The sequence below is a fragment of the Lynx rufus genome, unplaced genomic scaffold (assembly GCF_022079265.1).
Source record: "Lynx rufus isolate CCGP_SWC_20201006 ecotype Redwood Valley unplaced genomic scaffold, mLynRuf1.p SCAF_4, whole genome shotgun sequence".
Classification (NCBI taxonomy): Eukaryota; Metazoa; Chordata; class Mammalia; order Carnivora; family Felidae; genus Lynx; species Lynx rufus.
Genome location: NW_025814856.1, coordinates 46,825,257 through 46,852,737, shown reverse-complemented (window position 1 = coordinate 46,852,737; position 27,481 = coordinate 46,825,257). Strand labels below are relative to the sequence as shown.

Here is a 27,481-nt window from a genome sequence, read left to right as displayed (position 1 = left end):
GTCCGACTTCAGCCAGGTCACGATCTCGCGGTCCGTGAGTTCGAGCCCCGCGTCAGACTCTGGGCTGATGGCTCAGAGCCTGGAGCCTGTTTCCGATTCTGTGTCTCCCTCTCTCTCTGCCCCTTGCCCGTTCATGCTCTGTCTCTCTCTGTCCCAAAAATAAATAAATGTTAAAAAAATAAAAAAATAAAATAATAAAAAGATGAACGGGAAATCGTTGGAAGTGTGCAAGCAGGGACAGGTGCACAACATGACAGGTGAGGGTGGAGGTGTTCAAGAGACTTCCCAGCCTTTCTACTGGGGTTCATTTCAACCTCAGATGTTACACGAAGCCAGGCTGAGGGTTCAAATCCACCTCTGCTTCGTATGAGTATTCAGTGTAAGTTCAAAGACAGATACTTCTGTTCTGGCTAAGAAAACAACAAAGAAGGCGTTTGAGCACAACTTCCTCCTAATGTAGGTTTGCTTAAAAATATCAGGCTGAAAGTCAAGGACCGGCCAAGAATTTTCCAGTCTTCGTAATACTCATCCCATCCCCCTTTCACTGTGGTCCCACCATGTGGCAATACAAAACAAGCCTGTTACAAGCGTGCCAGCAGCTGTGACGACCAGCAGCCCCCACCAAAATCGAATAAGGCACTAATCTAACGCCTGTGTTATACAGAGAAACGGCTCAAGGGGGCCAGAGAGTCATCTGATCATTTCTTCCTCCCTGACTTAGCTAATTGGCACTAGACACAGAAAACAAAAACAAAACACAATTCTAACCCAAACACGGTCAGAACTGAGAATCCTTGGTTAGTATATACAACACAGAGGGAAGCTCAGACATTCTTAGGTATTTCTCTCCCCCTAAAAGGCACCTGGTTATGGAACTACAGGAGCTCCTCAGGTAAGTTCAAAATAAATGTAATACACCGTCCAAAAGATCTAGCCTTGTGACAACTTAAGAGACTGCCTTTTGAAATTCAGGTCAAAGTTATTCATAAGCAGTTAACTCGTAACACTGTGAAGATTACTGGGGATGCAAATGAATAACTTGGGGGTTTTCCCCCATGTGATCCCAAATCATAGGTGGAGGGAGAGCCCAATTATCTAGTGAGAGAGAGAAAGGACAACAAAATGCAATAAATAGGGATGAACCTCAGGCCCTTTGCACGGAAATTTCGTTCACAGTCCTCTAACAGAGAGGTAGCAATACTGCAGTCACAAGTGCCGGAGACGGGAACACACTCGTTGGATTCCAAAGGGTGAGGCTAGGAAGATCCATCCAAAGATGCCCCATCCACACTGTGCTTAGGAAATCAGCATGTCATAGGAACTTCTGTGTACCTTCTTACTTCCAATTATATCCTTAAGAAAAACAGGGCGTTTTATTGAACAGAAGAGAAACACTAGCGTATGCACGATTCTGCTAGACGTGTGTACGGAGCCAGCCGGAAATGCCAACACCGTCGTGGACGGCCAGACTGCCACCCACTTCCACTTCAGAACGTATCTCGGCATGGCCTGGGTTCAGCTGTTTACGTCCGGTTTCCGATGCGGCCACACGGAGGAGAGCACCTCAAATCAGGCCAACCATCTGGTCAATCTGTCTCATGTAGATGCTCTTTAAGGGCAGGGAGTATCTCCTCTCGTCAGGAACACGATTGCACTAGGAAGAAAACAGAAGAGGAAAACTGTCAACTTGGAATTAAAAATCCAGGTATTAATTGCCCAGGAAACGCAGGTGGGTGACCTAAACCAGGGTTTGTCAATCTGCACACCGTTGTCATGGGGGCCATCTTGTGCGCCGCAGGATGGTTAGCAGCGTCCCTGCTGTCTCCCGCTAGATGCCCCCAAGCCCCTGCTCCCCTAGTGTGACAACCAAGATTGTCTCCAGACTCTGTTCCATTGAACAGAGGAGAAAACCTCCTCTGTGAGGAGAAAGCCACGCCAGGTGAGGACCACTGATATAATTTAATGTCTTCCCAAGTGAAGAAATGGAGACTCAGGGCAGCTAAAGGACATGTGCCCAAGGGCAGAGTGACCGGGACGAAAAGTTCATCCCCTTGGGGCCTTCATTTAATCCACCCAGAATTTCAGAAAACACCTCGGCTATTCGAAAACACAACTGGCCCTTGAACATTGCAGGGCTTGGGGCACGGCCCCCCAGAGCGGTCAAAAACCCACATGTAACTTCTGCTTCCCTACCAACCAACAGCCCACGGTTGACTGGAAGCCTTACTGGTAACAACAATCAATGAACACGAATTTTGTATGGTGTGTGTATTACATACTCCATTCTTACATTAAAATAAGCTACAGGATAGAAAATGTTACTAGGAAAACCATAAGGAAGAGAAAATACACTTGCAGGACTGCACCGTATTTATCAAAAAACACCTGCATGCAGTTCAGACCTGCGTTGTTCAAGAGTCAGCTGTGGGTGGTTTTTCTGAGTTTATGGTTCTCGGATCCACAGCTAAAACCTAAATGCTTGAGAGAGCTTTTCACCCCCTCAAATGAGGTGCGAGTCTGTAAACCAAACACATTTGTCTGCAAACATCCGTTCATTACACACTTGTCCCCAAAGACACACACTCCCACTCACTGCTCTGAACTTGACTCCCCCATGCCCTACTCCCCATCCTCGTGAGATCAAGGCCGGCAGGCCCTTCAGTGGGTCCCAAAGCTCCCCAGCCAGGCATCTGTAGGTGCTATTCCTGCTGCCTGAACACCCCTTCCTGGGAAGCTTCTCCTCACCCTTCTAGGAACTTCTGAAAAGCAGCCTCCATGATGAAGCCTATTTTTATCTTCCCTGGGAGATTAGCTCCTCTGTTTCACCAGCACTTCACGCACGCGGTGCCTTAGTGAAAAACACCCGGGGCGGGGAGCCCACTGGGGCCCCTGGGATGCGCCAACAGATGAGTATCCTTCCAGTCCATCTCCTGCCTCCACCTCGCAACCTGAATCTCTCTGTGCCTCCCTTTCTCCACTTGTCAAGTGGGGATACCAAGCACCTAACCTCACGAGGCTGCTGTGAGAAATTCACCCACACGACCACCTGGAAAAGGGGCCTGGGCAACGGTACGCATTACATGCAAAAGGTGACTTATTAATATCTCTGTCCTCCTAACTCTCCTGCTCCCCTTTCCTTCTCAGTTAGGCCCGTATTCACCTAATCTACACTCCACGGCCTTACGGAGATTTGGGGGACTCACTTCTGTGCTGGGCTGTCCACACAGTTCACAGACTGATGGTAAAGACCTTCAGCAGGACCATTAAGGAGCCTGGGATGAAGGGGTGTCCCTCACCAAGGCAGTGTGGGGCTGGGTGGTAGGAATCTTGACAATAGAGGCTTTTTCTGGGAAGACAGGTGGCATCCACTGCACCGTGGGGTAACGTGGTTTGGTATTTCGACTGATGCCTCTTTCCGCATCCTCGCTTACAAACCATCCTATTTGCTTCAAACCAACACAACTAACCTAGGACTCCTACCAGAAACTCCAGGACTCGTTTCCAAATCTTTCCCAGTACTTACCAGGATGATGGAGGGAGGCATGCTTAGTGAAACCCTGCTTTAAACGAAACTGGGTTCTTCTGCACCTCAAAGAGCATTTCATTAAAAATCAGGATGACTGATGACTGCGTTTTTTCCCTCCCCTGCTGCTCAGTGATTTGGCTGGATCTCTTCCTTTTGTCCTTCCAAATCACTCTCCTTCCCCATCCTGCTCTGGTGCCAGAGGCCAAGCTGGCAGATTATACCCAGAGGTCGAAAGGTCGCAGTGGCCTCTGCCTTCTGGTGCGCGCAGCCAACGAGGGGCTCCAGCAGATTAGAAGGAAGCACAATGGTCAGTGTTTACTCCACTGGCTCCCTTCCTGCAAGGTCACTGAGGCCAGCTCGGAATATGGCTTCTGCCAGGAGACTGCCCCCTCCAGCACGCCTCTCCCCACCCCGGTTCCTGGAGCCACGAGCCCCTGCAGCTAGGACAATGAGGCACTGCTCCCATGGTTCCCTGCGCCCTGACGCTATCTACACTATCTACGTTAAGGGTCTTTCATGAAACTCTTCTCAGACGACCCAGTCTCAGTGTGCCACCAATCTTCTGTCAGGGACTCTAAATGACCAATTTGTATTATTTTCTCCTCTTCCGCACAGAAACCACCGCTGGAGAAAGCCACTTACATTGGAGCTGGAATTGATGACTTTTAACTCAGGAGATTTAGGCCTGTGCACAGACTTTCCCTCTTGGTCCTGCCCTCCGTCTTCAGAAAAGAATTCCTTCCAGGGTGATTCCCGAAGATGTTTGTCCACAGATACAATGTGTCCCTCAGTTGTAAACATGTATTTGGTTCCAGATTTGTGGACTGGATTCTCCTCATCAAATAGCTGGTGGGAAAGGAAAAAAAAGAAAAGAAAAGAAAAGAAATGTAACTGTAGCACTTTGGGAACTAAGTCCAGAGACAGTGTCCCAGACTACTCAGGGAGCAGAATTTGCTGGGTCCTCAGGCTTTTCAGCAACAAATGGGTGAAAAGGTGGTTCCCAATTCTGGCTGCAAAGAGAATCACCAGTTTTGTTTAAACCCAAATGCCTGAATGTCTCCCATCCCATCCCACCCTGCTCAGACCTAAAGACTGAGAAATCTGAGGGCTGAGACCCAAACTTGAATAGTCTGTAAAAGCTCTCAGGATAATCTCCCCTCCAAGGCTCCCCTGAGAGTTCTGACACTGGAATTCTAGAACCACCACCCACCTCACACACACCTAGGCCCTAACTGGAAAATGCTGGGAGGGAGGATGCACATGCCTTCACCCTATCCCAGGGTCTGGCACAGAGCCTGACCCTGTACCACCATCCCATTGCTTCCTGTCCGAACACGGGCCAGACCCTGAGGACAGAGGCACACAGGGCAGTGCCCTCCTTCAACAGGAGGCGTGCAGCAGGAGTGTCCAGAAAGAACACCTAACCGAAGAGGGGACAGGTCGGTGGGTGGAGAAGGCAGGTGTCCACTAAATGCTAAATGAGCCAACGCTCAGAACAGGAATCTTGGTGATGTAAGAAACCTTACAGTCACCTGAAGTATTCTACAGATAAGGAAAGACTCAGCATGGCTGGTCTGTTTCCACAGCTAAGGAAGAATGCGGTAGGCCTAGGTTTTCTGGCCCCAGACCCTGAGCTCTTTCCTCTAGAATGGCCTAGGGGATCTCCCTCACTCACTCTGGTGCACACCCCATGCACCAATGGCTGCTGGACAGGGATGCGTGCAGGGCTCCCATCAGCCTGCAGCGGCCGGCCTGGCTCCAAGTCCAAGGCGTGCTCTGACAGGGAGACCTAGGCCCCCACGGGGGTCTGACAGCAGGACAGCCATCATGCCATGGGCCATGTGGCCTGCTGGTGGACACGCCCCCTCTGCAGTCTTCTGTGAAGTCACACCAGATTAGACTGGAAGTTCCAAACCCTGGCTTTGTGCAGAATCACAAGCCACTTGTCAAAATTACAGATTCTTAAGCCCACTTCTGAATCTAAAATGTAAAGATTCTGATTCAACAGGGCTGTAATTTTAACAAGGGCCCCAGGGTGATTCTGATCCAGCTGGCCCCAAGGCCTGGGAACCAGCGGCCTTAATAACACAGCCTATCACCACTGCTCGATTACCTTTGCATCTCAGCCCCCTCACTGTTTCCCCAACGGGGACCCTGACACTCTGTGCCCTGAGGAAGCAGCCTTTGGTATGCAGCCACAGTGAGTAGAGTGGCAGACAAGGCAGGACAGTAGGTAGGTACCCACACACACCACCACCATGCGTGTGAGCAGGAGGAGAGCAGGGAAGGGGGAAGAGCACTGAAGAAGGAATCAGGACCGGGCCTGAAGCCTCTGCTCCGCCATGCAGTCACCCCGAAAATCCAGGCAAGTCACACCTGCCTCTCCACGAAGACAGCAGCTCCCGTGAGGGGAAGAATGAACGCTGACAAGATGACCCCTTCAAGGTTTCTTCCAGGGCCCGTGATTCTGTCGCTCTCCGCACACACGAGAGTATGTGTGTGTGGACAGAGAGCCAGCCGGGCTGGGGGTCTCAGCCAAACTCACACACATCGAGAGGCGTAAGAGCTACAGACACTGCTCTTGTCCTCGTGGGAACCTGTCCCAAGCACCACAGCATTGGAAACCAGGGTGGAGGACGGCAATATGCTCTTGTGTGCACAGTACTGTGTCTCCAGGCCAGCACATGTGCAGCCCGGAGCAGTGCCCAGGGAGTATGTGCTTGGACAGAACTCTGAATGAATGCTTGCTCCAAGCAGTGATCGACATTTCCTGGCTTGGGGCACCTGGGGTTAAGCCCCAGACTCTTGATTTCGGGCTCTGCACTGGCAGCACGGGGCTTGTTTGGGATTCTCTCTCTCCTGCTCTCTCTGCCCCTCCCCTGCTCTCTCTCTCTTTCAAAATAAATAAATAAACATTAAAAAAAAAAAAAAAACATTTCTTGGTTATGACCCTGTAACACACATACCAAGTACAAGTATTTACAGGTCTCGCTGAGAAAGAAGCTCTCCATCCGGTCCTCTTTGGATTTATCTATGACGTGATGCAACGTAGCATACCCACACCTACAAAACAATTTTCCAGTTAGTCCTGCCTCTGCTCCTTCCTACTTGCTTATTGATTTGAAAAGCAAAAATAGTAATTTGGAGTAATCAACCAAATTATCAAATGCCATACGAAAAGCAAATTAGGTTAGGTTGAAGAGGTATCCTTTTTTTAGCCCAGAAATTATTTGCAAATTCATTAAAATGTGGCTTGGCTGCTAAATCATCAGGTTAGGTGTAGGGGGAAGAGAGAGTGGGGGTGGTGGATGGGACATGCCAAGTGCTTAATGTGACACCAAGAAAATGACAGGCAGCAAATTTAGGACTGAATGAAATTTTTTTGTCCCAGTACCTGTAGAACTGACTTATCATTGGACAGTCTAAAATACTATTTTGTAAGAAAATACTTATACTGCTAGGTGAAAAGGCAGGTCACAAAACTGAAATATAGAGATTTTTTATATACACACACATAAACACATTATGCATATAAATATATAAAAAAGTATATACACTTAAATGTGGACTGTGGTTATCTGCACGTGGAGAATACAGTGATAATATTCTACCTCCATGTTTTCTGTACTCCCTAAACTTTTTAGCACATGTATTTGTATAACTAGGGAAAATAAATTACTAAAAAGAACATACATAGTCTGCTGGAACCTTACGGGGGAAAAAAAAGGTAATAAAAAGTAATTCCCATTATAATGGACCAGTCCTGCCACACAAACAGTAGGCAATTTCCCTACAGAATTAACAGTACTGACCTGTTTTATAAATTAAAGTGCAAAGTGGAATATTTCCCCAAAACGACTGAAAATAAATCAAAAGGGCCAGAAAAAAGGAAGGAACTTAGAAAACTAACTTGACTTTTGTGTACTTTTCCAGACTCTGCAGGATATCCATTCCTACATGGAGGTAGAAGGGATTCTTGGTTGCCTAGAGAGAACACGAGAGAATGTGATCCAGCAAGGGCCTGGAAAACATGCCATCAACAAACATCACAGCGACTGCAGGTATCTCCCGAGCAGGTGAGTCACTGGCCGAAAGCAGGTGCAGCGCCCAGCTCACTTTATCTGGAAGGGTCGCAAATGTAACAGGACTAAGGTGTTCCATTGCTCACGTCAAAGTGCATCTACAATGTGTTTCACCTTAACCAGGGCTAAGACAATCTGTCTGAGGACAGACCAATACCCTGCTTGGGTGCCCCTGATCCCCGTCGTGATCAGAAATAATGCCTCACGGACAGTACCACATGGGAGAACCAATCTAATTCTATCTTGCCTCGGAACTCTCTAGCAACTTAAGATGCAGGCCCAGGGAAGCAGGATCTTGCCCCCAATCCACTTAGGGCCTTCCCGGGAAAAGCTAACAAGAACAAGAAGGCTTTCACACAGGAGGCCCCCACACTTTGCTCTCCAGCTGCCCTGAGAACCTAGTCCCTGGGGCTCCTTACTCTGCTGTCACATGCTTGCAGATGGTTTCTTTAGGAAAACAATTCTCTGAGAAGATGAGACCTGTACCCCACAGACGGTTTAAAAGTTAGGGATCGCCTTTAAGTCGTGCCCAGTGCCAACCTGCAGCAGCAAATGCAAACCGCTAGTAAGGTAGCAGGCTGCGCGTAAGGGGAGGACAGGGAGATGGCTCAGAAGGCAGGGACACGAAGCCGGACATTTCTGTGGATTCTGAGAGAACAGACAACGCAAGGAAGAAGCTGAAAACAGGAAAGACACAAGGACAGAAATCAAGAGGTGTAAACCCAGAGGCAACAGACCTAAGCTTAGGGGGAGGACTCAGGCAGCTTAGGAGGAGGACTCGAGCGGTTCGAGGCATGACTTCCTCACAGCACGTGCAGCCTGACCGCCCACCCAGCTCAGAGAAGCCAGCTCAGAGGCTATCTCTTCCTTGTCTGAGAGGTCATCTAAAACTCATGAGGGCTCTCTTTACACTCAAGGACTATGACCAGGTTCATAGCATTTCTCCCTTTTTTCATCTAGAAGCAGAGGGCAAGGCTTTAGCGTTATTATTATTATTATTTTAATAAATCTAAACCAGAGTCTTAATCCTACTCTCAGAAGTCATGAAACTAAGTATCTTCTTGTGAGGGCTTGCCCACTGTGGGCGTCTGTTACAGGTCTACTGAAGTGCACTGAAGGCCGTCTCTGTAGAAAGCTGCAGGACCTGTGAACACGTGCAGATGCTCCGTGTGCACAGACAAACACCTGCCTCAGCCTGCAGGGCAGACCTCACAGTTAAAGTGACATTCCCTCTGGCACTGAATTGCATGGAAAAATGAATGCTATACTTTTTTTTAAGCGTTAAACAAAAATAGGCATTCAGATGAATCCCAGAGGATTCCCTTTACCAAGAAAAAGAATTCCTTTTGTCTGAATAATTATTACACAGACCAGGGTTCCACCGTGCATGAGTACAGAACTGTAGCCCAAAAAAGAGTTATCTGGCCAAATAGATCCGGTAAACACCGAGTACTAAATCCTCTCTAATGTTTGAGGGCGTGAGAGAAAAGTCCTATGGTACGGGCATGCTCAGCTTTGCAGAAGGTTAGACTCAACGACACGTGTGGCCGCAGATGCCTTCTCTGTCCTGTGGGACCATGAACACGTGGAACACTGACAAGCCCATGGTCAGGCAGTAGCTGTATCAGAGTCACTATGAAGAGCACAATTCTCCACCAATAAGTAAATGTGTGCTAAAACCCAACTGCTACGAGTCCTGCTAGCATTTAAACACAAACTACTGGTCAACAAAGCCTAGTACCTGGTACAGTAGATAAGTAGATTCCACTAACTCTGGTCTCAGCGGGTAGAAGAGCACGTCAGGGGCCTGTAGCTGCCAGTTATACCTCTCAGGGAGGGCCCCGTAGCGTTTCCATATGGCGTAGTAAAAGGCATGGAGGCAGATGGCATCTTCCACGTCTCCTATCAGAACCTGAGGAGCAGACACAGGTCACTAGGCTAAGACACTTTTCTCAGCGTGGCAAGGCAGAACACAGAGGCCCTGGGCTCTCCCTCTGCCCACCAGTTCTCATCTGTCCTACAAACACAGGTGGAGACTAAACCAACCCGAAAGTAGCAGCCCAGAGAAAAGGATGCCCTCCCTATGTGACCATCAACACCAAACTGATGTGAACTGCACAGGACAGCAGGTTAACTGTACCAATGAACCAAGAATAAACAATTAAGAGACAGATGATCCAAAAATCACATACGGTTACTTTTTTACCATGGTTTGTGCTTGCTTCCTGTGGCTCTGTTCAACATTCTGGGGACTAATCTCACAAACAGAATAATCAAGACATATTGTGCTAATAAGCTCCCAAATCCGGAGGAGCCAGAGAATGCTCTGGTATCATAAAAAGAACAGAATAAAAAGAAAAGAATAAAAGAAAGAAAGAAAAAATGATTGCTTTTTCCTCGCAACACACCTGCAAGCCGGGGAAGAAAGCCTGTAGCGAGTCGATCCAAGTGTTCATCAGCTGCCCACTGAACATGTTCACATTGACGTAGAGCGGGGGGTCTCCTTCTCCTTCGTTACAGGCTTCCCGACTGGTGACCCAAGCAGAGCGGTCAAAGGTGAAAAGAGAGATTGCTGACAGAGCTCCAGCCCTACTCCAGCAGCCTTTACCTCAAATGGAATCAACGTTAACATGTTCCCCTACCTCATTCTTTAAACCTTTGGGAATCAACTGCCTCTACCTGTCCATACCAGGATCTAGCAGAAAGTAACAGGTGCCATAGGAAAGAAGTTCCAAAGTCAGCCAGTGGAACTTACCGGGGATTTCACTCTATATTGCAGAAAGCACTTGATATTCAGGCTTAAGAATACCACCACGTAATGTGGCATACAGCATGGGTCTTTGTTGGATTTGACCTGAGTGGGAGGCCTAGTTACTTCTACACACACACGAAGAGTCTCTTCTCTAATGAGGTCCTACACCAGCGGCCTGGAAGATCACATCAGAGCAAGATACTCACGGATTATTTCTCAATTTAGTTTAGGACTTCAAAAAGCAAAAAGGACTGAACCCTGGCAAAGTGGCCTCTTACTAAAACATAGCACTCACGTAATGCATTCCTACAACAGCTTATGCATTCCTACAACAGCTTTCTTATGGGTCTAAGAAAATCCTAGCATGCACAAACCCAGTAGCTATCACTTACACTGGACACTTAATATACAAAAGCATACAAAGAAAGACCTAAGGGAGTGAGGTGACATTGGGGTAGAAGCCCGGGGTAGAAGCTTCAAACAGCACTTCTCTTCCGCCCTCCTGATTGTACAACTGGATAGTAGCAAATAATGGTGTTTGAAACAAACAGGGGTGGGGGGAGGGGGGTTCATAATTGTCCTTTCTCTCGTTAGGGATAAAGACCAATCCTAACAATTCTTTGGAAAGTAAAAGAACCAAAATAACTCAGTAATTGTCCTGTATTACAGCTCTATCTGCAATTAGAACCACAGTGAAACACAGGCATAATGTCACTCCCTGTGGCAGCCAGTTTCCACGATGGCCCCAAAGATCCCCAACCCCTGGCAGTCACAAAGGTTCCCTCCCACAATGTATGAGAGTTGGTCTGTAGGACCTACAGAGCTGGATGGAAGTGTTGGTTTGTCATTCCAAAATTAGGTCATGAAAGCACACTTTGGGTCTTTCTCTCTCAGATCACTCACTCTGGGGGAAGCCAGCTGCCATAGACCTGTCTACAAAGAGGTCCATGTGGCAAGGAGCTGTGAGCCAACAGCCAGTGAGGAATGGAAGCCTGCCAACCACCAGAGTGAGCCCAGAAGTGGGTCCTCCAGCCCCGACCAATCCTTGACACGGCTACAGTCCCTGCCAATAGCCAGATGACAATCTTGTGAGACCCCGGATCCGCCCCGTGGCTCTTGGCTTCCAGACCCTCAGAAACTGTGTGGGCTAATGTTTATTGTTCTAAGCCACTAAGTTCCGGGGTAATTATTATGGCACAGTAGAAAGCCAACACCCTCGAATGTCTGACCAACAGCCAGGAAGTGCACAACTGAGGCAGAGACCAAAAGACCCCGTAAATTCATGCTGAGAAAAGTAGGGGAGTTTCTGAATGCATTCTATTTGTTTCATAGAGCAAGAGAACAGATGTCAGGGACACACACCCTCTTCTTAAGTAGTTCTGAATACTCCGATATGCAGCATTAAACATTTCTAGGTCTTCTTTTTCTCCAAAGAGAATGTAAGACTTCAAGAGGTATTCATAGAAGGAGTCCAGTCCAGCACCCAAGCCGCTCTGCTTTCCGACCCAGTGGCCCGTCTGAATGTTCACCACGTTGCCTGCAAAAACAAACGAAGCCCACAGGGCCCAATTATCCTGGGGCAGCTCCCTCTCCAGGGTGCCCTTCTCCTCCAGCCCCATGTGCTTCAACACCCTCGTCCTTGGCAGAAAAGGGAAGGGATGAACATGTGGCCCTCACAGTTTTATTGGTCCCAGCAGCGGCACAGGCAGCCAGGAGATCTTTCTGAAAATACAGTGTTTAAACACTGGCACAAAAATGGGGAAAACACTGAAGGCAAAAGAAAAATAAGTTTGTCATTTTGCCTTTCCAGATTAACAGTGCATTTCAAATACCAAATGAGTGTTCAAAGCCTTTGACTCAGTACTGCCATTCCTGGGAATTTTATCCTTAATGAAAAAAAAATGTTTTTAAATAAAAGTATTATGTTGTTTTCAAGAATTATGAATTGTATGATTTATATTATCTGTAAAATGGGGGAAAAAAAAGAAAAAACAGAAAGAATCCAAGTGTCCAACACAGGAAGAGTTAATGAACTAGATGTAGATTTTAAAGACAGTAGCTATAAACACAAGGCAACAATTTGAAAACACCTGAACTGCCAAATGTGATGCAGAATAAAATGTTTATTCATATTTTAAGTTGAAGGTATAAAAACCTTACAAATGCCAGGCTGAAAGGACCTATGGGAAATTTAAAAGGTGACAATTTATGCTGACACCGGCCAATCATCTGGTGGTGGGGTGACAATTTGGGCAACTTTATTTCTACCATTGTTGTTAAATACAACAAATTCGTAAATACATTTCAGAACTTAAGGAATAATCAAAAATCACTTTTAGGGCACCTCGCTGGCTCAGTCAGTGAAGCGTGCAACTCTTGACCTCGGGGTCATGAGTTCAATCCCCAAGCTAGGCATAGAGATTACTTTTAAAAAATCATTTTAAAAAGGAGTGCTCTTATTAGGTATTTACCCAAAGGATACAAAAATGCTCCTTCAAAGGGATACATGCACCCCGATGTTTATAGGAGCACTATCAGCAATAGCCAAATTATGGAGAGAGCCTAAATGTCCACTGACTGATAAATGGATAAAGAAGATGTGGTATGTGCGTGTGTATATATATACACATACACATATACATATATACGGAGAGAGAGAGAGAGAGAGAGAGAGAGAGACTGTATTATGCTAAGTGAAATAAGTCAGTCAGAGAAAGACAAATACCATATGATTTCTCTCATAGTGGAATTCAAGAAACAAAACAGATGAACATATGGCAAGGGCAGGGAGAGAAGAGATGGAGACAAACCACAAGAGACTCTTAAATACAGAGAACCAACTGAGGACTGCTGCACGGAAGTAGGTAAGGGATGGGCTAATTGGGCGATGGACACTAAGGAGGGCACTTATGATGAGCAAAGGGTGTTCTATGTAAGTGATGAGTCACTGAATTCTACTCCTAAAAGCAATATTGCACTGCATGTTAACTAAAATTGAAATTTTAAAAAGGTTGGGGGAATAAATAAAAATAAAAAGTAGTGCTCTTGGAATGACATTGCATGGCTCTAGGAGAAGCAATCAAGTTACTTCTCAATGACACAAAAAAAATTTCTCAGTATAAGACAGTTTAAAATAAAATATTGAATTAGCAAGAACTATTACTTACTGAGAATGAATGATGAGTCCATAGGTAATTATAATTCATTACACTTTCTCCCTATGACTGCATGTTTGAAACATTCCATAATAATTTTTTTAAAGATTTTATTGTTAAATAATCTCTACACCAAACGTGGGGCTCAAACCTACAACCTTGAGATCGAGTCACACACTCTACTAAGTCAGCCAGGCACCCCTATAATAATTTTTTTTTAAGTTTATTTACTTATTTTGAGAGTGTGTGCATGCACAAATGCGAGCATGAGTGGGGGAAGGGAGGGGGGAAGGAGAAGGGGAGAGAGAGAAAGAGAGAACGAACCCCGAGCAGGCTCCACACTGTCAGCAAGGAACCCAAAGTGGAACTCAAACTCCCCAGCCTGTAAGATCATGACCTGAGCCAAAATCAAGGGTCAGATGCTCAACAAACTGAGCCAGCCAGGCGGCCCCATAATTTTTCAAATAACATCTTGACCAAACATTCACAAAGGAGGAAAAAAAAAACCAAAACACCTAATATAAGTTTAATCTGGCCTTTCAACCTCCTACCATGTGCCTAGATTTTTTTTTAAAGGAGAAAGCCACTCTACCAGTAACTCTAAATCCCTCTATTTAGATTGAAACAATATAATCTGCCTTAGAGGCAGTTCTTACAGCATTTCCATTAACAATTATCTTCAAGTGGAATTGCCAAAGGATTCAAATCAGAAGGGAACCCTCAAACAGCAAAAGCATGATTCTTTCCCATTGGATGTTACAGCCTCCCTCTCAGCAGAAAGCCCCACAGAGAAACCGATACAGCAGACACAGAGGGCCGGTCTTTCTGAGGAGTCATTTGTCAGATTCGTGGTGCAAGACAGAAGGAGTGGAGAGGGGAGAGAGCCCCAGAGAAGAGGGAAGGAAAGGGAGTCGTAGGTACATAGTCCCAATGGCCTGAGAAGGTGCCACCACACCTAATAATCCTGTATCATTGCTCCGCAGGTTCCAAAGGGCTTTCACAGCACGTCTGGCCACCCACTCAAATGTAGAATCCCCCAGGAGTCGGCTCAGAATCCCAAATTCCACCAGGAGGGAACCAGCTCCTGCTGTGCAGGTCTCATTATTGCTGTCGGGAGGAACGCCAGTCTTCAGGTTCACCTGGGGACAGGAAGAGACAAAGGATTTGTGGCAAAAGTTGAGGAACCCTCCAGGGCCAAAAGGCCATGTCCCAGCCACCAGACTCCACCAATGACCCAAACTTGTTGCAGTGTGACTCAGCTCACCACTTTCCAGGTCACACCTACAAGACCATAAGAACACCACCACCTTATTTTAGTAAGTCTTAGGGGCATCGTCACAATGCTATTCACTAACCCGTCTCTTTCCAGTGGGTTCTCTTCATGGTTACAGGGCACCAGGCTTTGGCATTAGAAACAGAGCTCTGCTGTGGAACCCCTTACAAAGTTTAAGTGACCTGCTAGGAACTCACCCCTGCTCAGCAAACATAAACAAATTGCAGACTGGGAGAGAAAGGAGACACAGGGAGAATGTGACAGCCTGTTTCATCCCTGAGGCTCTGTGGTCTGGCAATTCTCTGCTGGTTACGTCAAAGGCTGACTCAATTCCCAAGGGAGTTCTGGGCTCAGCAAATCGGGTGCCACAAGCATATAATCTCATTCCAGATCTTGCATGTAAATCAGCAGCTAACTTGTTGGGCTGTGCAGGCTTTTATTTGAAAGATCCATGTGAAGCACTCCAAAGAACATTCACCAGGATCCTTACAATATACACATCAGAGTCTTTGGGGACATGTACTCAAGTCAGAAAGAAAGACAAATTCCCCATGCTATTCTGTAGCAGGGGATATAAACCTCACATGTAGAAGAATTTAAGAACACTGAGCACAGGAACATTAAGTTCTTTAAGAGAAAGATCAGGTATGTCACTGTGTGCCTGGCACACGGTAGGTGCTCAGTAAATGCTGAACAAACTAGAAAACATTTACATCGCATTTAGGGCCAAATTGTCTCTAGGACACAGCTTTCCTCTTCCGCATCACCTCCCTCCTTTCTCCAAATAAAATAATCAAAAGAGAGTTTTAGGGGCGCCTGGGTGGCTCAGTCGGCTGAGTGTCCGACTTCGGCTCAGGTCATGATCTCGTGGTCTATGAGTTGGAGCGCCGCATCGGCCTCTGTGCTGACAGCTCCGAGCCGGAAGCCTGTTTCAGATTCTGTGTCTTCCTCTCCCTCGGCCCCTCCCCTGCTCATGCTCTGTCTCTCCCTCTCTCTCAAAAATAAATAAACATAAATTTTTTTTTTTTTTAAAGAGTTTCAATTCAGGAAGATGCTGAAACATCAAACTAGTCTACCTACCCGAGGATAGGGGATTCCTGTCTTCGTGTTTTCAAAAGCCGGGAGGAGCCGCACAGCCAGGTCATGAGCCATGTGCAACAATTCATTATCATAATCCTTAATTGTCATGTCACCAAAGGGCTGCTTGGAGTCAGTTATTATTCTGTGGGCAGAAAGGAGGCTTCCTAGGACCCTAGAAGACAAGATGACAAGAACACAAAAATAATAAAATCATGTTGCTCGTCAATGCACACAATCCAGTTCCAAGGGACAGAAGCAGCCTCAAATCCCTCGTGAATTCAGAGCAGCCGAGAATCAGAGAGACTGAATTTAATGGTTTCTTGAAGTTCTTTTCAGCCCTAATAATAAATAACCGATTCTTAGTTAACCACACTACTGCCCGGGAGAAAGAGAACCGTTCATCTGGGGCTTCCAAGAATAATCTCACATAAAGTAAAAACTAATGGCTGGCAGTCTCAGCCATCTCATCAGAAGAGAGTATACTAGCTGTCCTAAGAATAAACATTACCTTTCAATATGAATAAATTACTCTTGATTTCTCTCACATGGGGAACACAATTAACCATCTAAGAAACAGGGAAGGGCAAAACAACAAATACTAAGTCACTTTCCCTGTTTGGGCTGCCAAACAGCTCAGAAATCACCCAACTTCTGGTGAGGATGTGAGGTCAGGAAGAGAAGAAGGTGAGGAGGAGAAAATGACCTGCTCAGAGGCAGACGGCCACCAGCTGAGATCTACGTCCCTAAGAACCAGGAATTCATGTACCACTCCGATGATCTCAAGTACATCGTGACGTGTTTCGGCACAAACGGTTTTATAACTTTAACTTGAAATAAATGATACATCTAGAATGGTGTGCAGTAATATAATTTTCCAAAAGTTTAAATGAAATAGTAAAATAGTCACAACATATCAACCTAAAAGAGACAAGAAACAAATCGGAGTGTGGAACACGGAGCGGGGGAGGGAGAGAGAAGAGGGAGTTGCATTAAGAGGGAAAAGGGGGAAATACACTCGAATGGTAAGCAGCGGTCCTCTGTGGGTGGTAGGTAAAATGGGAAACTTTCATTTCCGTCAGAAATATGTAGGGGTTTTCCTAGGACACGGCGAAGGAAGGAAACGAAAACAGACATGAAGTGCAACAGTGAAAATCTACATTAAAAGCACACCTAACTCCCACCTTCATTAAAGCTTAGGTGAGTCTTTCTCTTCAGCCCCAAATGTAATTACTTTGAAATGTCAAGGGTCCCACTGTTGATAAAGCCCAAAAGGAAGAGGAAAGATGGACACAGGGCTCATAAGGTCTCCAACGACTCTCTACCTGGATCTCACAGGGAAATCCTCGCAGGAATTTCTCTCCTTCCACACTTACAAAAGAAGTCTTCAATCCATCTTATATACTATTTTACCTTATTGTGGCCTCGAAGACTTGCACGGTGGAATCTTTGTCAAATGAAACTGTGTTGATCACCAACTTGACTGCTTTCTGGAACTCGGATGAATTTCCCATTATCTTTAAAAAGAGGAACACAAACCATTACCATAGCTTATAATGGAACGAGGCTCCGAGAGGGCAGGAGCTGGACCACTTCGCCTAAAAGTCTGCACGGGGTTTCGCCACCCACGGGAGGAGCGGAAACACAAAAGGCAGAAAAAGCACAGTTGTCTCCTAGAACATATTCCATGACAGATGGCAACTCAAGAATCCGATCTCCGAATGGTAAAACTGTGAAGTAATTCCTCATGAACCATGAGTAGCCCTCACTTTCCCACTCCACTCTCCCTCAAACTTCGGTCTGATCCGATTTAGCAAGTAAGGCGCCAGAGTTCCTAAAACTCTTAACATGAGTAAAAATAAATTCCAAAACTGAAGAAACAAAAATATAACTCTCCCAGTGCTCCTCAAATAAATCGGCAGCTTGGGGCTTGGCTCCCGGGAGACCAAAACATTGGGGAAAATGGACTTGTTGCCTGCTGTCCAGATGTCTAAACGCTTTGAGAACATGAAGCATTATCTTTTGGAGCACAGCATAAAACCAGTGGCATCCAAAACACACAAACAAACAAATAATCAGCTCCATGTCCTTTTTAAAGAGTGATCTAAAATTATGATTTCTATTTTGGGTGCATGAATATGATCTCATGCTAAGCTGCTCTCTCCTATAGGAAGTGCAAATTGGGCATAAAATGTTACAGATTAACTGAACCAAAATGGTTTCATCCTGTTCAAAAATTCAGGACAATCCTGGTACTACAAGGACATCATCAGGACACACACACACAAAGGGAAAACAAAAAATTTCATCCAGATACTACTTCTTCCAAGTGTCCCTTACTTCCCAGTATTTATTGGTCCAGCTCATCTTTTTGTCCCTTTTCATTGTTATTTCACTGTAAACAGGCAGATCGAGTACAGGCATTTCTTTCCTGACTTTTAGTTCTTTCTTTTTAAAAGATTATGCAATAATGCCACAAGTTGCAGTCAGTGGTCAGGGGATTGCTATCATCTGAATGTTTCCACAGCACATCTGTTAGAGCCTATTTAAAATGTTAGCAAGAGATCAAGAAACCCTCAACTGAAGTAACACCTGAAAAATAAGCCTAAAGTGCTAGCACACTCAACACCGGATATTCTACAATGAAAACCACAGAAGTGGCTTTGTTTCCTTACAGATGTTCGCCAGCAACAATATCTGTTAGCACCTGCAGAGGCTGATACAATCTCAGATCAAGTGGAGCGTGGTGAAGAAAGCCAGTGACTTTCAATTACATACTCTAATTTACCCTTTTAGGCAGCTACAGAACAGAGTAAGCAGGCTATGAAATCATTCACTCGGGCTTAAGAAAATGTGGGTTGGAAAGAAAGAGTTAAAACAGTTTCTTTACTGAAGAACTTCTCAGAGCCTCTGAAAGGCTGGTGTATGTTGTGGTTCTCCAACAGTAGGACAGGCATGAAGAATTTCTCAAGTTCGTTTGAGAAAGCAACTCTTCCTTCAGGGAGAACACCCTTGAAAATGGTGTTGGGAAATGCTGGATTTGTAGGAGTTCATTCTTTGAACACATATTTGCACTCCTACTATGTATCAGACACAGGAGGTGTGGAGAGGACAATGAGTAATAGAGATGAGGTCTCTGTACTTAATGAGCACAGCAGGAGGATAAAAAGACACAACAGGCCAAAAAAGAGGGGTCAGGGAGAAGAGATGTTATGCCTTTCATAACATATCTGAGTTTTGGGACTCTGTTTTAACCAACGCCTATGGTCTGAGTCAGCCTCTGGTATATGCGGCAAGTTAATTCCAATTAGGCTGAGCATACTTGTCTGGGCACGTTGTGATCATGGATGACGGATGACTGAAGTGCAGCAGCAAGAACCCCAGAGAGACTGGGAAACCAAAAGTGCTATGCAATCACAGCCTGGCAGAATGAAAGCCCACAGTCCCCGCAGACCCCGGGCCTGTGAGGATGCAGAGCAATCACTCAAGCTCTTCCCATGTTCTGGTGATTCTTCTGCCAGCAAGACACTGGGCAGCTGTAACGCAAACTTAGCTAGCATGACCCACTTCTAACCCCTGACGGCTTTAAATTCTTCTCAGGGACGTCCAAACAGACAAGAGTACGTTGTTAAATGCAGTATTTGGTCTCGACTATGGTAAGAATTCTCTAATGGTAAAGCCGTGCAGGACAATGACGAGGAGCAAAGAGGTTGTGAAATCACCTTGATTAAGGAGGTTTTAACATACTGTTCTGGAAGACAGCCTCTTGGAAGCAAAGAACCAAGAAGCAGACCAGGCACACGACACAGCCCAATGGTTAAGTACCATGCCACAGTGCCATCCTGCTTTCAGTGTGCTTCTGCAGATCCACTCAAAAAGCTCCAGTTCCCCAGACTCTGCGAAGGAAACAGGGGATGGGGGGAGTGAAGGCGGCACCCAAGTTGGCAGCCCAAATGTGGAGTAGGGAGTGTCTACAAACTACGGAGTCCCACACAGGAGAGGAGCATTTCTAGGGGTCTCACGCAGGGGCTGGGACCAGGGCCCAGGACACACACAAGGGGACCAAGTAGCTGAATGCTATCTCAGGGGCCCTACCCACCCTGAGCTTATCTTTTACTTCTGAAATCTTAACTACAGTAACTGTCAACTTTAATGGAATGCTCCATTGCTCCTTTATGGAATAAAACAGTGGGAAACTGGGAGAAAAACATGTTCCCTCAAAATAATCATACTTTCTTCTCCATTTTTTTTAGGGGAATCACATTTCCGTCCCTTTAACCCTGAACGCTTTTCTTGCTCTCAGCATTAAGGTCATCAAAATAAACAATGGCTATCAAAGCTATGAATACATTTTGAATATCAGGTTTCCTGGAATTCCCTCGATGGTGGAAACTAGGGGTATGCAACTCCAAAATGCCTTAATTAATTACAAAAATAGTAACAAGCCTACACACTTACTGCAAGCGTATCCAATGCATCAACAAGAGTCAATGAATAATTCCCTAGGACATCATTGATGTTCAGATTTGAACTGAAAAAGAAACAAAATTAAAATTAAACAAAGGTACTTTATTTTAAAAGAGAAAAAGGGCAATAAAACTAAACATCCATTAGAAACTAAAACTGCTAGAAACTCTCATTTATTCAGGGCCGATTACAGGTGGATCAGTATGGCAACAGTCTTTCCATCTCATAAGTGACCCTTTCTATGGTGTCTGTAAGTAGACTCAACTCACAGAATAGATGCACCCTTAATGCTACTGAGGAAACATGCAACAGGAAGTCAGGAGACGGTGAACCAGAATCGTGTGCCCTGAGACACAGTTTTATCACCACAAATCATCTCTCTGACCAGCTTCAAAAAGCTCTGATTTCAAAATCATTGTTAACGAAACTAGGAAGACCCTGTCATGTGACCTTAAATATAGAAATCAGACACTCCAGCAGGTTACACACAAAGAGAAGTAAATACCTTCAGTTATATTCCCATTATCACCATGGTGCTTTGGTTGGGGGAATAAATTAACCTCTTGATCTCATTTTCTCATTATCATTCATTCAACCAATGAATCCCCATCACCTCCACCCATTCTGAGGAGATGAGCCACGGTGGGACTTGTCTGCCGCACTCCTCCTGCCCCCATAGTCAACACTGATTTCCCTTCCTGAAGAAATCTTAAGACACTGCCTTCAGGCCTGCAGGGAAAGTAAAGCTCCCCAGTCACTCAGACTGCTCCTTGTAACACTGAAAACGATGACAAGGACAACGAAAACATCCGGGAAGGGCAAGGACGGAGAAATAGTGCAGCTTGACAAACTCCAGGGACTTCAGTCATTCTTCTCTCTCCTTCCCACCAGCCCCGAGAGTAACTGCAGAAGCCTGAAAAGGCTGGAGTAAGGAGAAATGGGACAGCTGTTTAAAGGTTACTTTTATTGGGGCACCTGGGTGGCTCAGTCAGTTAAGCATCCCACTTCAGCTCAGGTCGTCATCTCATGGTTTGTGGGTTCAAGCCCCACATCAGGTTCTATGCTGACAGCTCGAAACCTGGAGCCTACTTCAGATTCTGTGTCTCCCTTGCTCTCTGCCCCTTGCCCGCACTCACTCACTCTAGCACTCTCTCAAAAAATGAACATTAAAAAAATTTTTTAATAAAAATTTTAAAAAGGTTACATTTATTAAAGACCAAAGTGAAAAGCCCGAGTTTCATCTTCGACAACAGATTCACCAAAACTCAAACATCTTGCAGCACGTCCCAGGCCACCGTAGCTACTCCCTCAGTCACACCTACAGGACCTGGTCTCACTTCCCCTGTCCTGGATGGCTTGCTACGCTCTCTGAAAATGTACCCTCCAGCGTGCCCTGGTAGGGGTCAGTGGCCTTACATGAAGCAGGCACACACAGCTTCGACACTTCACATCTGATCTCACGTGAGCCTTCCACTTGCTTTGTTATATGCTGTTACCCCACTAAATCTAGGACAAAGAATTTAGAGCTAACTTTTAGATACACTTTTGAAAACAAGCCATACAGAACGGGCTATCTAGGAACCAGGGTTATTTTGCCCCTTACAAGCCACGAGGCCAGCACACCGCATGGCTGAAAAACTGCACCTGCTTCTTCTATTTGTAGATTCTTTCTAAATATGTTCATATAGTTCCAAAAGGTCCTCTAAAGACGAGAGCCGTGGGGTAAAAATAAGCACTTCAAGGGCAGTGCCAGCAAGAAAACATACAGGAAATGTCGAAAGTTGGAGGAGAAGGTCAAAGTAGACAGGAAGATCCTTGTGCTTAATTCTGCCAATTCAAGAACATCCTGTTGGGTTTAAACATTTAACTGCATTGCTCTACTGCTCAGAAACAAAGAGTGGGTTCCAACACCCACCTCATTAGAAAATAGTTCCTTCGCCACTTAGCATTCAAACTATGTGTGAAACACACCCTCTCCTGAGCTATACCCTCATCTGGGGCCAACACCACTCTTTCCACCTACACAGGTCGGTGGAAGGTGTTACTAACTTTGATCATTGCACTCCTTCATGTGTTTTGTAGCACTTTTCCTTTTAGGCTAATAACTAAAATGGACCCAATTTCAACCTACTTCTCAATACAGTGCCCAAGCAGTCACTAACAATTAACAGTTATAAGAAATGCCACAGTAAAAGAAAATAAATATTTGGAATAATGGAGTTGGTTCCTTCTCTCCACTCAGACAAATCCCCCTAAAGGATTTGACTGAAAAATCTAAGGTGTTCATTAAAACACTTTTAATTATTTTCTACCGAGTAATTGCTATACAGTCTTTAAAATATGCCAAAATAGAAAAGGAAGAGGAGTGAGAAAGGAAATGTAGACTCCATAGAACGCTCTTGGCCTAGCAGCACCATATTACTGTGATTCCACTTAGGCCAGCCCAGTATGTAAGACTGTGGTCTTGCTCTTTGTAGGTATTCTTGACCAATGGCCAGCCTGACTTCATATCTGCTAAGTGTCTCAAGCCAAGAACTCAATCTTCTAGTACAAGACTAGGCTCACAAGTACACATCTTTCCACATAACCAGCTGGCTGAACCATGATGACCCAGAATTAAACTCTCCACTTAATTTACCATGTGTGACTGTTCATGACATTTGCCCCACTGTGAACTTTTTTTAATATTTATTTATTTTTGAGAGACAGAGAGAGACAGAGTGTGAGTGGAAGAGTAGCAAGGAGACTGAGACAGAATCTGAAGCAGGCTCCAGGCTCTGAGCTGTCAGCACAGAGCCCGACACAGGGCTTGAACCCATGAACCATGAGAGCATGACCTGAGCCAAAGTCAGACGCTTAACTGACTGAGCCACCCAGGCGATCCCACTCTACTGTGAATTCTTAAGGTTCTTATCACCCCAAAACAGAGATAGAGGAGAAAACTACACCTTTGACAGAAAATTTTTGATGACGTAACTGACAAAATCAAACATATGTTTAAAAAAAAAAATTCCCACATACACTTAACCTGTACCAGCTGTTCAGAAATATACCTGGTGCTGGGTAGACACAGAGGTAATACAAGAAACAGTCTCTGTGTCAAGGGATTGATAATCTGGGAAGACAAGACAAAGGGAAAGGAAGGTGAATACATAATTCTCAAGTGATGTTAAAATGTGGAACAGCAGCTTAAAGAAAAGGAACTGAAAGGAGAACCGAGTAAATCAAAGAAACTTGTCTTCAAAAGTTCAATGGCATCATAGAAAAAGTCTTAGGCCCGAGTTGTGTAGTGGGACAGGATTTTAGAAAGAAAGAAGAATGCAGAGGAGGCCATCTTAAGCTTGGTTGCTGAGGAATGGGTTGGTTTGGGGGCCAATACTGGTTGGGGTGATTCAAAGGCGATTTGCTTTTTTACTTGAACAGCAACTTGGCTGGGGAGGACGCAAAGAAGGGTCACGTGCCCAAGGCCAGAACTATCGTTATTATTCACAAGGTTACAAAAAATAGAACATTCAAATTCACTTGAGGAAACTTTTGAATTTGGATCCTCCAACCCAAATTGGGGATATGAGAGTGACTGACTTTGCATAGTCATCTGTAGCTGAACAGAAAGATTTTCTATTTTAAAGCGTTCGGGTTTCATTTACTTCATGTTAAACCCTCACCCTATTTATAGTTAAACATGACGGGCAAGATATGCCTCAGGTAAATGTGACTAGAAAGAAAAGATACACACATTGAGCACCCATATTTTGTTTCTGTACTTTCTGCATAACATTCTAATGGCTTTGTCACTCTATATTTTAAATGTATCATTAGAATACGCTTGAAAACAATTATTAGAATACATTTGATTTTTTAAAATCTGAAAAATTTTTATTGCAGGTTATTTACTTGGGGGATATAAACTATCCTATTGTTTCAGAGCCAGAATGCCAAAACTCTGGTTCTAAACTTTCTTCGAAAATACTAGTCTGGGGGTGCCTGGTTGGCTCAGTAGGTACAGCATGTGACCCTTGATCTCAAGGTTGTGAGTTTGCAACCCATGATGGGTGCAGAGGTTACTTAAAAAAAAAAAAAAAAAAAAAAAAAAATCTCGGAGTGCCTGGGTGGCTCAGTTGGTTGAACGTCCAACTCTTGATTTCGGCTCAGTTCATGATATCAGGGTTCATGGGTTTGAGCCCCATATTGGGCTCCGCACTGACAGCATGGAGCCTGCTTGGGATTCCCTCACTCCCTCCCTCCCTACCCCTCCCCTGCTCATGCTCTCTCTCTCTCAAAAATAAATAAGCTATAAAAAGCATAGAATAAAATCTTTTTTAAAAAAATATATGATTTAAAAAAGAAGAAAAGCAAATACTAGTCTGAAAGGAGTTAAGTTAAAGAAAGGGGAGTAAAAAAATTAACCTTTCCACTCCTTGGAAGCAGCCAATGTGAGGATCTACTCAAGATCACCATAACACCAGAATTTTTTTCATCTCCTCAAAGACATCAAAGGTTTATCAACCAAAAGGTTTACTAACCTCTGGGCATGACCCTTCCCAAATGCCACCCCCTCGACATTTCAAACTCCATCTTTCCAACACCAATATATCTGTCTCAAAGCAATCTGACCTCAGTTTACCCACACCGCCACTACACAATCAAACCAAGACACTCATCAGCAGACTTAGTCTGAAACAAAGGCCTACGCCACCCGGAACTACCACAGGGCCCAGTAGGGTAATCAACCGACACGTCACGTTGCTGGAGAGGGGCTCCAACTCCCCAAAGGGTTCCTAAGATTCATTAAGAAAAGCATCCAAATGTCATCAGCTAACTCTCCAGACCACCATATTCCCAACTGAAAGTGTGATCACAAGCACTCATTAAACCTTTTCCTTAGGTCCTTGCCATAAAAGAAAATCTGAGGAAAAAGTCTTCGAGAGAGAATAAGGGCACTTACTGAAAGTATTCTCTCCCTTCCTGTAATACCATGAGCATTAGCGAGAAAATACAATCAAGATCCAAAATGTGTACACACACTTTGATTTCAACTATGTAAAAAATGTGTAGGCATATGAGCAGGAGCTGGCAAGGAAAAATAAATTAAATGTCTGGTGGGGTTTTAGGCTTTTTCATTTTTTCAAATTTTAATTTTTTTTCCTCCAACAATAAAAAATGAAATTAACAGAAAATACACAGGCATAACCTGGTACAGTTAAATACCAACAAACGACTCATTACTTTCCAAACATATGGAAAGGCCCAGCAATTTTTTTTCAAAACTTAAGAAAAATTTTTCTCAAAAAAAAATTAAGATAGAAGATATTTATATGCATAAAGCCTGATCTAGTGAAGCAAGAAAAATAACTCATCAGTTTCCTGCAATTTTAGAAAGGCACAGTCCCTTGAAAGTAGCCTGGAATGTGCCCTTACATCACTGAAACTCATGCTCCTCAAACTGTCATTTAAAATATGACTTTGGAGATAACCAAACCATTTTTTAAAACCCTTCAAATCCCTTTAGTATACAGGCTTCCTTTTCAGAACTTAAGGATCGGACTCGTTTTCCCCAGGTGAAGGAAAGTACATCCCCCAAAAGTACAAAGCCACCCCCAGGATGTGGGGCCAGGACACTGAGCAGCTCCTCTGGTCCACCCTCACCACACAGAGGAAGGTAGTCACCAATGTGGTCTAACCGGGTCAGTGACAAAGCACACCCATTCCCTCCAGGTGGAAGGTCCTCAGCTGAGTGTGCTGTCCTCTTGGACTGTGATGTCAACAGCTGTGACCCTGGAAGCTTGGCCTCCACAGACAAGGCTGGTGGAAAGGAACACTGGCTGAACTTCCGTGACAACCTTGCCACCAGAGGGGAGGAATTTATGGGACAGATAAAGGTGGCAGTCAATTCTGCAGCCAGGGAATCACAGCCTGAGTATCAGGACCCCAAATCTCAGCTAGATAGCCTCTCTGCCTCCCTCCCTCTCCCTCTCTTTCCCTTTCATGTAAGTATCCTCAGCCTAAGAAGCAGCCCCTGTACATGAAGGAGAAAGGTTGTAACCCCGCTCTGCCTCGCACTCATTACCTGGCTTTAGGCAAGTCCTTTCCCAGAATCAACTCTCGAATTTTTACACAGAAAAGCCAGGGATGCGAGCAGGTACGGGGAAATAAGGGCTTGTTTCGAAACTGCGTTTTTACAAGGGATTTCATTTTAATTATATATTCATCTGGAGAAGGAGTTGGAGATGAGAGTCAAAAGCCCCCGAGGCTACCCCTTGGTACTGCCACTGTCCCTTCCGGTCTCTGAGCCTCAATTTCCCCATCTGTAAAAGAGACTGAGCTGGACAGCTGTGCTGTAACTGACATTCCGGGAGAATAGAGGAAGAGGACAGCCACGGACCCATCCACACCCCCACCAAGCCCAGGGGGACCTCCAGGGGGGTCGGGCCAAGGCCCCAGGTGGGCGGGTGTGGCCCGCTGGACCCTAAACGCTATGGCATCCCTTGGGGTACCCGGAGGACGCAAGGAAGCGCGTGGTGCGCGCGGCCCGGGGCGTCGGGCCAGCGCCGGCTACTCACGGGTCCCCGCGGTCCGGCCCTCGGCCGCGGCAGTGGATGGGGTTGAGCTCGTCCTGGGGAAAGGCGTGCGCCATGTAGTTGTCGTAGCCGAAGACGAACATGCCCCGCGCCAGGTCGCGCATCTGGGCGCGCAGCTGGGGCGGGAAGGCGCCGCTGTAGCGCTTCTCGTACTCGTCCGGGCCGCGGCCCCGGCCACCCAGCACGTAGCCCCAGTGGGCCGGGCCGCACATGCCTGGCCCGGGCCGCCGCGGAGCCCGCCGCCGCCCCGCCGCCGCCCCGGGGACCGGCGGCTGCAGCCACGACGGCCCCGACGGGCCCGCGGGCCCTAAGGCAGGAGAGACGGGGCCGTCGGGGGCCCTCAGGCGCTGGAAGCCGAAGCTGAGCGGAAAACGCTGGTAGAAGCCCATGCTGGGCCCCAGCCCGAAGACGAGCCACAGCACTCCATGGAGGCCAAGCCGGAGGAGCACCAGCCCCAGGACGAGCGCTCGCCATTGCATGGTCGCGCGGGCGCCGCGGGCATTATTTTAAAGCGCGGGGGGCCTCCCCCGCGGACCACCGCACCCCGCACCCGCCCGTAGCCCCGCTCACT

The 27,481-nt window shown here is 45.9% G+C and overlaps 1 protein-coding gene across 1 annotated transcript; it reads right to left on the bottom strand.

The window, feature by feature from the left end:
* Positions 1-845: 845 nt before the first annotated feature.
* Positions 846-27,481, bottom strand: EDEM1 (ER degradation enhancing alpha-mannosidase like protein 1). Its single transcript, XM_047094848.1, has 12 exons — positions 26,893-27,481; positions 20,324-20,396; positions 17,279-17,382; positions 15,869-16,040; positions 14,471-14,654; positions 11,723-11,897; positions 10,017-10,137; positions 9,350-9,520; positions 7,437-7,510; positions 6,493-6,589; positions 4,169-4,372; positions 846-1,654 (listed from the first exon to the last, which is right to left on the bottom strand). Exons 1-12 carry the CDS (start codon positions 27,387-27,389, stop codon positions 1,565-1,567), a joined length of 1,962 nt encoding a protein of 653 aa, XP_046950804.1. The 5' UTR covers positions 27,390-27,481; the 3' UTR covers positions 846-1,564.

Bases quoted from the DNA above. Each gene is read 5' to 3' on its own strand.
- EDEM1 (XM_047094848.1), bottom strand. From the start codon at position 27,389: ATGCAATGGCGAGCGCTCGTCCTGGGGCTGGTGCTCCTCCGGCTTGGC. The intron at 20,397-26,892 runs GTGAGTAGCCGG...TTTCTTTTTCAG, and splicing joins GGGCCGGACCGCGGGGACCC to TTCAAATCTGAACATCAATG. The intron at 1,655-4,168 runs GTAAGTGGCTTT...TTTTCTTCCTAG, and splicing joins TCATCAATTCCAGCTCCAAT to TGCAATCGTGTTCCTGACGA.